At 30.1% G+C, this 14,781-nt stretch overlaps 6 protein-coding genes and 2 pseudogenes across 8 annotated transcripts, besides 2 other annotated features; 2 read left to right on the forward strand and 6 right to left on the reverse strand.

The window, feature by feature from the left end:
* Positions 1-9,611: part of a mobile genetic element that runs on past the window's edge.
* On the forward strand, positions 733-2,298 carry TVAGG3_0930700 (keratin-associated protein family; the record flags this gene model as incomplete). The annotated part of the gene is made up of 1 exon (XM_051252595.1): positions 733-2,298. A coding segment is annotated over one exon (1,566 nt), but the record flags the coding sequence as incomplete, so codon positions are not given.
* On the reverse strand, positions 3,243-4,208 carry TVAGG3_0930710 (integrase core domain containing protein family; the record flags this gene model as incomplete). The annotated part of the gene is made up of 1 exon (XM_051252596.1): positions 3,243-4,208. The coding sequence occupies one exon, from the start codon at positions 4,206-4,208 to the stop codon at positions 3,243-3,245; it is 966 nt and encodes a 321-aa protein (XP_051078170.1).
* Positions 6,383-7,459, reverse strand: TVAGG3_0930720 (annotated as a pseudogene). Its single transcript has one exon. A coding segment is annotated over exon 1 (1,077 nt).
* TVAGG3_0930730 lies at positions 8,411-9,516 on the reverse strand (annotated as a pseudogene). The gene has a single exon. A coding segment is annotated over exon 1 (1,106 nt).
* A 414-nt stretch (positions 9,612-10,025) lies between the features above and the next one.
* On the reverse strand, positions 10,026-11,226 carry TVAGG3_0930750 (protein delipidation; the record flags this gene model as incomplete). The annotated part of the gene is made up of 1 exon (XM_001303003.2): positions 10,220-11,116. One exon carries the CDS (start codon positions 11,114-11,116, stop codon positions 10,220-10,222), a length of 897 nt encoding a protein of 298 aa, XP_001303004.1.
* Positions 11,227-12,015: 789 nt separating this feature from the next.
* TVAGG3_0930760 (mRNA (guanine-N7-)-methyltransferase protein) lies at positions 12,016-13,083 on the reverse strand (the record flags this gene model as incomplete). Its single annotated transcript, XM_001303004.1, has 1 exon — positions 12,016-13,083. The coding sequence occupies one exon, from the start codon at positions 13,081-13,083 to the stop codon at positions 12,016-12,018; it is 1,068 nt and encodes a 355-aa protein (XP_001303005.1).
* A 20-nt stretch (positions 13,084-13,103) lies between these two features.
* On the forward strand, positions 13,104-13,571 carry TVAGG3_0930770 (uncharacterized protein; the record flags this gene model as incomplete). Its single annotated transcript, XM_001303005.1, has 1 exon — positions 13,119-13,475. The coding sequence occupies one exon, from the start codon at positions 13,119-13,121 to the stop codon at positions 13,473-13,475; it is 357 nt and encodes a 118-aa protein (XP_001303006.1).
* Positions 13,572-13,761: 190 nt separating this feature from the next.
* On the reverse strand, positions 13,762-14,392 carry TVAGG3_0930780 (amyloid-beta binding; the record flags this gene model as incomplete). The annotated part of the gene is made up of 1 exon (XM_001303006.1): positions 13,848-14,354. The coding sequence occupies one exon, from the start codon at positions 14,352-14,354 to the stop codon at positions 13,848-13,850; it is 507 nt and encodes a 168-aa protein (XP_001303007.1).
* Positions 14,393-14,673: 281 nt separating this feature from the next.
* Positions 14,674-14,706: a mobile genetic element.
* The last annotated feature ends 75 nt before the right edge of the window (positions 14,707-14,781 follow it).

A 14,781-nucleotide genomic window follows, 5' to 3' on the forward strand; every position in this document is an offset into this window, starting at 1 on the left:
CATATCCGTTTCAATTATCGGGAATTCATTTATTCTTCATTCAAAAGATTTATCAAATATTAAATTTAGAATAACCGACCTATTTGATTGTGATTTAGAATTCATGAATGAAATATTATGGCAATTTCAAATAGAAAAAATAGCTGATGAGATAACAGATTAAATATTTATTTTTAAATCATAATAAATGATTAAACAACAGCAACCACAACAACTTAAGGCACAGACCATTACATACGCCATATATGCATATAATTCAAAGACGCAGAACAAACGCAAATGTTGAAATATGGAGATTTGGAGATAGTATTGAAAAATGACCATTTCGAATTCGTTTGCAAAGGTGGTGCAGTGATATCAAATATAAAAGAAATTTTATTTATGAATTCAAAAATTAAAGGAATAACGGATGATATAACATCAATTCCACCAGAAGAACAAAGATATTACGCATTAAATGCATTTCCTAAAGTTTTGAAGATTGGAAGATTTAATTTAAATGAGGAATTCATAAAAGGTTTCCTAAATGACATAATGAAGAAAGCAGATAAGGAATACGTGGATAGTGAGTTAGAGGAGAAAGCAGATAAGGGACTTGTGGCTAGTGAATTAATGAAGAAAGCAGATAATGAATATGTTAATGAAAAAGATAATGAAATTATAGAAAGGGTTGAATGGTATCATGAACGGACATCGAAGATTCTTAAAACTAAAGCTGATACAGGATGGGTTTCAGAATGTTTAGACCTTAAAGCAGATAAAACTTATGTTAACAATGAGTTAGGGAAGAAGGTAGATAAAGAATATGTGGATAGTGAGTTAAATAAGAAAGCTAATATATCATTTGTTAATGAAGAAATAAAACAATCAGAGGTCTATTTTACTCCACCATTTTTAAATTTTATGAAATCATCAGATAAAACCTTTGATATAGATTCTTTTGAATGGATATGTTTCGATGGAGTGACCATGTATTTATTTTATACAGCTGGAGTGCTTTATTATTTTAAAACAAATGATTTTCAAAACTATGAATCATTTACTCCATCTGTTTTGAATCCTGATACACGAAAGCCAATCATTAATCCAAGAATTTTATATGTTGAATATAATAACGGTAAATTTATGGGAATGATAACGGTTGAAGATGATTTTTGCCCTTGTTATTCATTCGATTGTATCCAATGGTTCAAATGTAATTTAAATCAAGATGCTAAATTTAAATATCCAAATAATCCTATTAGATGCGTTAATAATAAATGGGTACTAATTTATGAAGTCAATCAAATTTTCATTAGTGAGGATGGGATAAATTATTATATGTTTAGTATGATGTCATCAGATTTGGAAATTGATTATACAAGTAAGTGGTATTACATTAACAACATGTATTTTATCCTACAAAATGATAAAATTTATAGATCATCTTCAATACCACAAGGTCAATTTGAACAAATTTTTCAAGCTGATGGAGACATTGAAGCTTTATGTTATGGATCAAATGTTTATGTTCTCGTTTCAGGTGAAATGGTCTATTCATATCCTGTAAGTTATAACAGACATATTTATTTATCACAGGATTTATCAAATTGGGAATTGGTTTATTCATTCACTCCAAAACTTACTCAAAATTATAGATTTACAAATTTATTTTATATTGATGGGTATTTCATTGCTTTAGGATGTGGTGATTTAGTAAATATCAGTAGGGATGGAAGAAACTGGTCTGAAATCACAAAATTTCAAGATGTTAGAAAAGCAATTTTCAAAAATAATACGTTAATATTGATAACAAGACCAGTTTTAAATACTCACCCAAATTCAATATTATATAATAAATTCAATATTCATAATGGATTAAATACAATTCTTGAGATGATTTACCCCATTGGTTCTATTTATACGTCAATGAATTCAACAAATCCAGCAACAGTTCTGGGTTTCGGTACGTGGAAGCAGATTGTAGATAAATTCTTATACTGTGCAAACTCTTCAAAGGAAACAGGAGGTTCGAAGAAAATTACTGAAGCAAACTTACCCCCGCACACTCATACAGGAACTACAAACTTTTCTGGCGACCATAGCCACTCATTAAGAGACCACCCATTATACAACTCAGAATATTATGCTGGCTATGATGTTTTATCTCCAGATTATAACCATTCAGCAAAAAAGACTTTTCGACCAACTGAACCAGGAGGAAATCATGTCCATACTTTCACAACAAATCCAACAGGCTTGGGTGAAGATTATATGCCACCATTTATGACTGTATTTGCATGGTTTCGCATTCAATGAACGCTCAATGTTTGTGAAACAAACTTTAGAACGGACTGAAAGTCCTGAGATCCAAAAGAGTGAACGGCATAATTTAAATTTTTATTCCTCATTCGCTAAGGATTCCAAAAATGAAAAAATCATTGATTTCGGCTGAGAAAAACAGCAAAACCCTTCTTCCACGGGAACAAAGAAATAAAGAAGAAATAAAGAAGAAATAAAGTAAATTTTTATTTATTCCCGTGGAAGATAGAGCACTTTTATGACACTTTTTATTCACGACAAACAAGACAAACAAAGAAAATAAGAAAATACGGCGCCGTCGCGGTTCGAACCACAGACCCTAACCCCCCATAACACCACCTTAGACCATTGTGCTACGTAGCCTGTCGACATAAGATTTTATAAATTGCATATTTGACGTAAATTTATTTCCCAGTTATTCAAAAATAATTAATTATTGAATAACCTAAAAACATTAACGATAAAATAAGTGATAACAAATTTTTATTTTTATCATAAATGAATACCCCACAAGCTCAAAATTTACACGAATCATAACAAGGGAGGAAATGATAAAAATGATGCAAGAACATGTTAAAAATAACAAACCACTAAAATTGAGAAAATGTGGTTATGCAGTAATGATGGAAAGAGAGATGTTGTCGAAGAGGAATAAAAATTAAATTTGGATTGAGTTTAAAAATTCATCTTTATTAAATTCATCTCTTCCAATCAATTTATTTATTCTATTAAATTCTTTTATTTTTGCTTCACTCAGTTTAAGGATTGAACGATAAGTTTCTAATTTTTCGATTATTTCTTTATCATTTTCAACCCCACCACATTGCGACTTCTTTTTGTAATAGCATATTTTTGATTTAATTCTGTTTAGTTTCTTTTTATATTCATTGTCTGGACTCTTGACTGCTTCGTTGTCACTCATTTCTTACGAAATAAAAAAATTAAATAATATTTAAATATAATGGAGTAATAAAATAAATCGGAATTTCTATTAATTTATTGTCAACTTCAACTAATGCATTGCCGTTAATATATCTAACAAATTCAGCTATTGTGTCAAATCTTCGTCTTCTTTTTGTCATTGATTTATCAGTTTTTCCATAATCGAGATGAATTAAAACTTTATTTCCTTGTTTAAAATTCATGAGCCCCGAATTAATTTGTTCACGTTTAACATCATTTAACCTTTCCATTTGTTTTCTAATATATTCCCATTCTTTTGAAATATCATTTTTCATTTCCACTGGTTTCATGTTTATAGTTCTATGCCATGTATTATTGTAATAATATACTAACTGTTGTATGATGGAGTCATGATTTCCATCCCAGTATATCTGACCGTTAACCCCTAACGCATCTCTAAGAGTTCTCATTACCGCATCAACTATTTTATTATGAAACGTATATGGAGAGGATGAAAAGTAAAAATTAATTTGTGGGAAATAATGAATCATAGTTGCCTGAAATCCTTTATCACCATCACCCCTGATATTATCTACTCTTTCATGATCTAGTAAGTATTGTATAGCTCTTCTTGTTTCCTGTTCTGTTTTCCCTTTCACTGGAATGCAATATAAATATCTGGTGTTAATGTTAATGGCAAATAAATAAGTAACGTTTCCTTTTGAATATTCCAGATGATCGATTTCGTATGAATATGGATATGGAGCAAACGAAGGGCGACTAAATTTTTCCTTTAACGGTTGAATTTTTGGGTCAATTGGTTTATTTAATATCTTGAAATCCTTTTTAAAATCTTTTTGTTTCTTTAATGTTTGAAATGGATATAATAAAGTGAATGATGAAGGATTAACTGAAGGAGGAGGCGGTACTGTCGTTGGAGGTTTTGGTGTTGCAAGTGGTTTAATTTTATCTGCTTTGATTTTGGATTTCATTCCCTCCTTCATTAATTCTGGATGTATTCTATTCATTTGTTTTAAATATGCTGTATATAAAGGTTTGATATACTTTCCCGCTTCGAGTTTATGTTGAAGGATGAATTCCAAAAGTTGATCTTCATTTAAAAGTCGGGCTGAATATGGTTTAACTAATGAATCATAAATTAAAGCTCGTGCTTCATTTATGGTCTGAAGGACCTGGGCGTTTTGCACCTTTGGTTTTTGCGGCTCGGGATTATATAATTTATATAATTCATCAATATCTTCTTCTGTTAATACTTTATTTTTGAAATCTTTCAACTGTTTAAGCTGTGATTTAGTTTTTCCCTTTGCATATTCATTATTTTTAATTTTGTCTTTAATTTTAGAAATTATTTTATCATGATATTTCAAAATTTCATTTTTATAATACGAATAATAATATTCCATATCATCACCCGTTATATTTTTATTATATTTTTGGAGATATGCTTTTAAATCATAATAATCAAGAAAATTTTGATTAAATACTAAATCATCAATTAAAATTTTTAAATCTGTGTTATCCATTTATATAAAAATAAAATAAATGTTTTAAGGGTGCCCACCTCTTTGAATCATAGTATCAAAGCCATCATTAACGGTTCCTTTTGTCTCTTCTGTGGCATTTCATTAAAAATAAAAAATAAATTGTATTAAATAAATGGCATACAACATCCATTTTCACAACATACAGCCTTAGTGTGTGCTCCTGTTAATGCAGTCTTACCGATTGTTAAGCGAGTCATTGACCCGTTTTTAAGTTGTAAATTAATATTCTGACCATCAAATATCACTTTATCATTTATTATATCCAAATAATTTTTAGGTGTTAATTGTTTATTTTGTCTTAAACTAACACCTTTCATTTTTTGTGCAATCTTTTTAAAATCACCTCCATCAATTGAACCGTTGAATGATGTATAACACTTAGGGCATAAAGCAACCATGTTATCACCTTGTTTCTCAATTGCTAAACCCAATAACTTCTTCTCATGTGCTTTTTCTTCAGCTTTATTCTTTAATTTAGGTTTAAATTTCTCATCAAAACAGAAGAAATCAAAAGGTGCGAATTTGTAAATGTTTTTATCATAAAATTGTTTATCAGTAACAATTGCTTTGAAATGCTTGAGTGTTAGGAAGACTTGGATCGCCAGCGATTGCCCAATAAGATGAATCAGTATCACCTTCAATGAAATGAAAACGATTAACATCCATGCATTTATACATAAAATCATAAATGAAAACCAAATACCAGTATTTTAGCATTATCTAAAGTGAAGAATGCCTCTTGTAAACATGTATCACATCTATAAAATCTATCTTTAAGCATCACTTGATACGTATCTTCACCTATTTCTCTTATGTTTTTAAACTTATTTGACATACATGCAACGCGTGCCTTCTGTGCATTCATTATTTTAGTCTTTGCGTAATTTTGTGTATTCATTGCATCGTAACCATATGATCCATTAAGTGAAATCTTGCAAAATAAACTTTTTCCTTTATTTCCTTCTAATTCAGCCTTTTGTCTTTCGTTCATAAATTCGTTCGCAAATTCATTAAAACAAGTGTTTTTCGTAAATGTTAAAATTGATTGAATGTCATCAATGATAAAATGAAATCTGTCTATTAGATACAAAGATAATAAGAAGAAAATGGTTGATATTGGTTGTGTGTTGATGCTAACTGAGTTAATTTTCTCTGTTTCTGGTCAACTGGTAGATTGTTTGATTTCATGTAATTATACATAAAACTGCCAATTGTTTTTTCATCTGTGATAATATCTAAGTTTCTTATTATCGGTAAAAAGTTTATGTAATCATTAATGTAATTTTTCATCAATGTGACCCTTTACTTCAGCCACGAATAAAGTATTTTTCTTTCTAATTATTCCAGTGCTTTTGCTTTCTTTGTTGCTGTATCACAAATGATAACACCCAATCTTCCCGGCATATACATTTTATGGTTAGTATATTGAATGAAATCATGAGGATTAGATGAAAATGATGAAGGATATAATGAATTAAAATCAACACCAACAAAATGAAGTCATGATATTGGTGGTGTCCTCATTTGATACAGTTTTAGTTTCTGGATTATATGAAATTTTATTAATGTGCGTGATTCCTTTAAGATTTACTCTTGTTGAACATTTGATAAACCACCAGTAATTCCATTACGGAGAATGTGATAAGCTTCAACTGAATCTAAAGTCATTGGTAAATTATTTTTTAATGTATTTCTATATTCAAATTGATTCTTAAACGTTGAACATCCTCATCTTTATTTGATTTTACGACATTGCAATAACAACACATTAACTGACAATTTTTCTTTGGTATGTGGTTTTTCATTATCGATTCTATCTAATGTTGGTTTATTAGCATATGTAAACGCTTTACCACACATTTTGCATTTAGATGAAAGGATTAAATCGTGATAGTATTGATAGTCATCCATTGAAACATTATTTTTAGTATCCTTTCTGCTTTTTCATCTTGTTTCTTATATGATTCAATTTTATATTTCCAATACTTTTTCGTTAATTCAAAACTTGATTCCACATTTTCTTCTTCTGGATATTTTTCGTTAGGATTAAAGTCTTTATATGCTAACGCGTAACGAATCATTGATGCATTCGATGATAAAGAAAGATTATGAAGCATGTCAATTTTATAAACAAATGTTTCTTCAATAATTTTATCAATTGGGTCAATCATAATTTCAACATCTTTATTGCAATAATGAATAAAATATTCTAATCTATTCTTAAAATTTTTAGCATCATTGAGATATATTTGATAATCACTATCTGATATAGTTTCTTGAGTTAATGCTGAATAAAATGAATCTTGAGTGAATGGTTCCTTTTTATATAATTCTTCTTCGTAATTTTCCCATGTGATGAATTGATAAGGGAAAAAGGATTTAACACGTGATTTATTGTTTCCGAAATCTTGAGTGAATTGGTCTAATGTCCCACCCGCTATATAATTTCTGATGTCAATAAATCTCAATTCATATGTAACGTTTGTTTTCTTTACAATGATTTGCTTAAATTGTGAAGATGAACCCAGCATTGATTTTATTTTCCATTTTGCAGTGTTTAAATCACGAAGAATTAAATTTAAATCAAACTTTCCCGAATTAAAACCTATGATATTCACTTTATTGAATTCCTCATCTAGAAGTTCTTTAAATGCTTCCTTTTGTTTTTCATTTAATGTTTGTGACTTCATTAATTCTTCATATTGTTCAATATTTGATTCAACAACTAATGAACAGGTTGAAAATAAAAACTCAATCCAATCAGAGATGAACGAATCACTTGAAGTTAAGCAAAAATTCTTCGTAAATGTTTTATCACGGTCTACAACCTCGCCGCTTTGCGGCTTTAATTTAACCGTTGATGATACCATGAATGGTTTTAAGTAAGCGTTCAAAGTTGCACATTCAGAAAGTTGAAGTTCTTCTTTAGTCTCTAATGTTTCAAAGTCAAAAGTAATATAATATCTTGTTGGTTTATAATATTCCTGCAAATTGTGAGCTAATAGCCATTGATATATCTTCTGTTTCGTGATATGTGGTGCATATGGTTGTGTGTCTTTTGCAATTGAACGTCTTGAATTAATCTTCCATTATTTTCTTTACATTTCTCACAATGCTTTAAAAATCTTCTTTGGTTTTTCCTTTCTGGGTCATCACGGATAGAATAAACTTCTTCTTTGCAAAAGGGGCAAACTTTATATCCTGTGAGTGCTTCAACGTCTGTTATTCTGTCAGCGTGAAGTTTTCCACATGGACTCTGTGTTAATAAAATATTTACTGTTTCAAATTCTGGATCTATCATTATTGATTCCACTAATGAAAGTCTACCTTGTTAATGTCTACGTCTTCTGGTTGAGGGTCACAATAATAAAAATCAATATTAACGTTTAACATTCTTGCTAACCTCTCACTTTCTGATGAAATGTCAAACCTTCATATGCATCTATTGGCTTCATTTAAATAACTTCTACGAGTTTTAGGATTAACACCATCAGGAATGTTATAGAAGCGTTTAAATAACCTTCTACCTTCTGCTCTTATTTGATTATCATTCATTTTAGCTGTTCCGTTTTTGTTCATTTATGTAAGAATAAAAATTAAAAAAATAAATAAAAATAAAGTTTATTTTTTAAAGTCCAGGGCTAAAGTCCATAAAATGAATTAAGAACACATAAATTTTTATCATCTGCGACGTGACGAATACATTTTAATTTACTCAAGAATGCGTACCCTGATACATTAAATCTAATTCCTGTCTTATTTAATTTCACAACTTTGAAAAGGAATGTATGAATAGCTATAAAATGATGAGATGATGTTTTATGGGTTGCTTCCATTTTTTCTGAAATAAATGAATAAATATAATGTTATAAGTTTTCATATCTTTTATGTTCTTAATAATGAATGGTATAGACCTTTCCACTTCGTCTTCCTTCGGTGCTGTTCTTTCATATGAAACATTATTGGTATCTTCAATAATGAAACCACAATCGCATAAAATTTTATATGTACCAATTGTTTCTTTTGATATTTTATCTAATAATTCAAAAACTTTATCAACACCCGTGCATTTATTTAAATAATAATTTGTGTAAATATCATGGTCTTCTTTCTTAATCGTATTTGTTGCATATGTTACATTTTTCAATGCTTTTTTGAATTTTTCAGAATCAAGAGGAGGTGAAAGTAATATACATGGATAATCTCCATCGTCAATAAACTGAAGCTTATGTTTACGAATAAATTTAGTACCTTCTTCTGAAAGTGTTTCGTCAATATCACCATCTAATAAATTTTTAGTAGATTCCAAAAAGTAATTTTTATATCTTTCTTCATGAGATTTCTGTACTTCTGATTCTGAAGCTGGGATATTCATTAAACCCTCTACTTCATTCTCATTATATTTTTCAACTTCTCTTAATTCCTTAATTTTTTCATCTATTTCATCTCTTATTTTTTCCAGTCTTTCAATTTCATCATATTCATCATCTTTAATCCGTTCTTCATAATATTCAGGGAAAACATCAGGTTCTTTAGGTTTTTCTTCTTCAGATGTAGGATATAAAAAATTTATAACATCATCTTTATTCATTTTTCCATCATAATCTAAATCATTTAATAACTCGGCAAATTTTTGACAATTTCTTAAATAATATTTATTAACTTCATAACCCGCCTCCTCTAATATATCCTTTATTTCCTCATTTGTGAATCCCAATTTCTTAACGTTGTTAGTTGTGACGCTCATTTATCATTAAATAAAAAAATAAATTATTCAAAAAAATGTAAGACATGAATTTTCAAAGTTTATTTTTTAAATTTTTTTATTTTTTACTTCATTATGTAAAGGGTTTGTGAAAATTTCTTACGATTCTGAAAATTTTTAAATCTTGATTTATTCAAAAACGTAAGAATAAAAACTGTAAGAATCATACATTTATTTTATCGATTGTATGAAAATTACTTACAAAATCGCTCGATATTGTATGAATTCTTACGTTTACAAAAAAAGTCACAAAACCCGCCATATATACTACTAATGCATAGTCTTTAAACCATCCTTAAATAAATTGACAGAATGTAGCAATTCCAATGACAAATCTCATCATATAAACAAATATGCAAGATTCTCATGATGAAAACAATATTAACAAAATAATCATAGATTTCGGTATAATTCCAGATAGTTGAAGATTTAATTTAAATATTTTTACCATTTCAAGAGGTATATATTAAAAATAATAATTAGAAACGAGTGTCCGCATTAAAAAATATTTTAGTTTACAAATAAATACAAATAGAGTGTCAAAAGGCAGTTTACAATTCCTGCACTATATATTGGTAATATTAACCAAATGAGAACATGAACAAAATAATTAATTCAGAATTATTTCATGTTCTGGTCAAATAATTGTGAATGAATGATATTCCTTCATCATTTAGATATCAATTCAAGTAGAAACAATGTCCCAATCTCCTTCGACTGTATGAGTTTCTTTAGCTTCTTCAATTTTATCTACAATATGTATCGGGCATTCACCTGATTGATTTAGTAGCATTGGTAGTTCTTCTGCGTCTTGTAAATTTGTAATAAAAAATCCAACTAACATAGATGAGCTTAGAGTGTCTGCTGGCATTACTTTTAGTGGTGGTTTGAAAAGTTGATTGATCTGATCGATCTTAGTAATTGATTCATTGACGTCGTGAGGATCAAAATATAATAATTTTTCTTTTTGATGTCCAACAATGAAATATGCTTTGCCTTGTTGGCCGCCAACAACTCCTACAGATTGATATATCAGAGATAAAGTAAGTTTAAGAAACGGGAGATATTTCAATTCAAAATTTTCGTAACCAAGCATTAAAGTAAATAAAAGTAGGACAGGAATGTTATGTGATAGTGCTTCATTCAATACTTCTCTAGATAAACACCCGTGTTCTGCAATAACTACAGGAATACGGAAGAAATTCATGATTTCCTTAATAACTGGAGCAAGAAGAGATGGTTTCACCCACTCTCCAGGCATGACTCCATATGATTGTAGTTCTGCACAAATATGGGGTAAACCAAATGGAGAATGTGGCAAATCATAAAATAATTCGTATTTAGAGTTTGTAGGAAATATATTTCTGATATCATCCCCTAAATGTTTATATAGTTTTGTAATGAATTGCATTATTAATCCTTGGGCAGACCTTATACAGCAGCCCCAATTTTTATCAGTTGTGAAACCACCTTGAAGAGGGGCGAAATTTTTATGGTAAGTAAAACGTGGTATTGTTTCTAGTAACTTTCTCTGTTTTTCTGTATCCGAAATTATAATAGTTGTTCCAAGAATCACTGTCATTTTTGTTTCAGAAAAAATTGTCAAAAATTTTATCGCGCCAGTTAAAGGTTGAACTTCTTCAAGTGGTAGTTGATTGATGAATCAATCATCTCATGCATTTATTGAAGTAGTAAGCGAATAGTCATTAAACTCATCTTGTTAATTTTTATTTTTATCTATTACAATTTATGTATCAAAGTCTTTTTCTTCTATGTTTTCTTAATGGCTTCTTTCTCTTCTTTTTGTACATTGCCATTTTCATATGAGCTCTGTTCGTCTCTTCTTGAAAGGACTATAGATCTGTCAGCGTCCGTAAATTCTTCTTTAGTAATGTCTCTGACTTGTTCTGCTGTTGCTGTTTAATCTGATTCGATTTCTCTGCTGTAATAGTATTATTACCTCAAGATTAAGTTCGCCTTCTTGATGTGTGTTGCGAAGTGAGATCTAATCAAATCATTTGTGAAAATGAAGATTCTTCCTTGTAACCTCATTCTGTCTTTCGAGTCTTACTTCACTTATTGCGTTAATCAACCCGCTGACATTGAATTGTTCTAAAACGTCTTTCGGAAGAACTCTCTTGAACTCTATCAAGATCTCCAAGCATTTCTTCTCGATGGCCATCTAGCTATGAAAGAAAATCAAAGGAGTTTCTGGTATTCTTCTCGTATAAACGAGAATTTTGCAAAGACAATTTCTATCCAACGAGGTTCAATATCATGACTTCTGCAATCTCTCTTGGTTGTAACAGTTATGAGAAGTAAATGAAAATGCAATAGCTCTGAAGTTTTTGTATTGAACCATCGCATAAGCATCAAAAATACTTCAATTTGCTTATTGTTCCACATTTAGAAACCTTATAAAAACAACACAAATTCAATTAAAAGAGACTTTATTGTAAAACAAAATAAATAAATAAAAAATTAATATCTTGGTTTCTTTGTTCTTCCACGTGGAGTATCATAATCATCATGGTCAACATTAACCAACTCTTCAGCACCAGTTTTAGCGTCAATAAGCTTCATCGTCCATGTTTTTGGATAAGATTTTTTATCTGGTTTTGGAGGAGGAACAAATGTACCTTGCTTTTGATAAACATAGAATGAATATAGTCCACAAACAAACCATTCATCCTCTGTCATCTCGGCAAGTTGCAATCCGCCTTGTTGCCTTTTAAGAGTATTGTAAAAGAGGTCTTTTTCTGCATCAAACTCTGGATTGTTAAGAACAGTATTGTAAAATTCATGAAAACCGTAAGATGCAACTGGACTCATACCTTGAACAGCACAAAGCTGATCAAGAACAACAGAATGTATAAGATATTCTTTAACGTGACCTACAGATTCGTTTAGATAGAAAACATAGCCTGCACCGAAAGCAGGAATTGATGGTTCAAAATCAAAGTGTCGTACAGCCGAAAAAACCGAATTTGATATCTTTCTTTTCTGCTCTTGAGTGCCTCCTTTAGCTTCTTGTTCACGAAATAGATCTACAAGACGAAATGCGTTAATTGTTGTTATTAGTAAGTATCCACCAGGTAAAAGCTGGCTGCATAAGTTTTCAATGGCCTGAGAAGCTTTTTCGTAAGATTCAAATGCATAGTGAAGAGCGAATTGGCAAGAAGCAATATTGAATTTCATGTCTGGTACAAGTTTGTTTAATTTGCAACCAAAAGTATCACCTACAATGAAAGTGCCTAAAAGAGAGTCTGAATATTTGTAGTATTTCTTGTAACATTCTTTCATAGATTCTTTAGCAATATCAGCAAAGACTATATGTGCAGGGGCTTTGTGAATCCATTTGCTAATATCACCACCTTTGCCACTAGCTAAATCGAGAACAATTGAATATGGCGAGCAATATTTGTTAATTAAGGAACTTTTGATCCAGTTATTAAAATGACGCAGATGTAATGTTTGTGACTGAAGTCTCTCTTTGCCATATATGGCTCTAGTCGCGTTATAGGCATCTTCTGCTGTATTTTCAATCATTCGAATTAAAATTGAATTGAAAATAATCGTCTAAAATGAATATCGCAGAACAAGAAGCACAAGCAGCACTTGATAAACAATTATATCTTAGTCAGCAAAGAATTAGAGAAGATGTATCACGTAGAACAGATTCTTTTCTACATTTTGCAATTTCTACAGGAACAATCGGTCAATCTTTGCAAACGCAGGCTTTATCAACAGCAGAAATGGAAAATACGGTACAATTCGTCGAGAATTCACTAATGGCAAGAATACCACCAGCTTCAGGAACGAGAATTAGAAATCAATTTGAAATTTCTGCTCAATTCAAGAACGGATATGAAGCTCCTGAAGAGGATAATACTGTTCCTGAAGAAGAGTTTACTCAGCCAATACCATGCGATTATTGGTAAATTTAGAAAAAATCATTTTTCAATTTCGTCGGAAATCGAACATTAACGATCGTATTAAATAAATTGTATATTTTGTAATAATAAAACATGATGTAGAATAAAATTCAATGAATATTTTTCATATCTATAATCTCTCAGAATATTTGATTGCTAAGTACCTATATAATCTAATTGCTTTAGATTTGAAAAGATTTTGCTTTAATTCAAGTCACCAAGAAATTAGAATTAATCTAAAAATTTAACATCATGAGTTAATCATATTTTTTATCATACAATAGTGCATTAATTATAGTGTGACTTGGATTTGAACAATTATAAAAAAAAAAAAAATCAAACAATATTTATCAACAAACAAATAAGAAATATATATTTTCAAACATAAAATGACCCATCAATTGGTTTTAGAGTCCGCGTAAATATACAAATAAGATCGATTAGTGACCAAAGTCCAAAACCTCCTAAAGTTGCTAACTTCAGGACGCCAAATCCGGTATATCCTAAATAAAATCTATCTGCACCAAATCCTCCGAAGAGAATTGACATTGCAACTGCAGTAGCATGTGAATATCCTGTTGTGGTTTGGCAAAACAATTGTGAGCTAAATGACCGAGATCCCAGACATTGGGAAGTAGCTACAACTGAGCAAATTCCGATTTGAGGTTTAGTTGAAGGAGTACATCTATCTGGAAATCCGCAATGGAGCTCGCTATCAGGTAACTGCCAGCACTGATAGCATGGTAATGTTACTGTTATATTCTTTTCACCTGAACAAACAGCATATTTATTTACATGGCAAATTGCTGTTGTATTTTCACCGATTTTACATCTTTCTGCATTACATGTGAAATACTGAGGATATAAATTGGAGCAATGCTCCATCTGCAGTGAAAACTGAAAAAACAAAAACATCAAAAATCTTGAAAATTTTTGTCACTTTTGCAATAATCGTATAGATTTCCACCTCAAAATTTAGCATATTGAGGCAAATTGAAAAACCTTTTTATACTGGCATATTAAGGGTGCACTTCTTTCTGACATGCCATCATATCATCAGAATATCTTTATTTTAATAACAAAAAGGTATAAAAGTCATATGAAGTACTATGTAGTGATTTATAATAACTTTTTCCAGAGAGAAAATATTAGCTTTTTATCATAGCAAATTGGAGTATAAAGCTCTGGTGTCAAAAAAAATTGAGAGAATGTCAGAAAGTGGTAAGTACGCCCTTAAGGTTGGTACACCTTTTCAAATAACATGCATTTATCATGAATAACTATCGTAACCTTTAGCAATAGACAAGTTCTT

This window comes from Trichomonas vaginalis, chromosome I (genome assembly GCF_026262505.1).
Source record: "Trichomonas vaginalis G3 chromosome I, whole genome shotgun sequence".
NCBI lineage: Eukaryota > Parabasalia > Trichomonadida > Trichomonadidae > Trichomonas > Trichomonas vaginalis.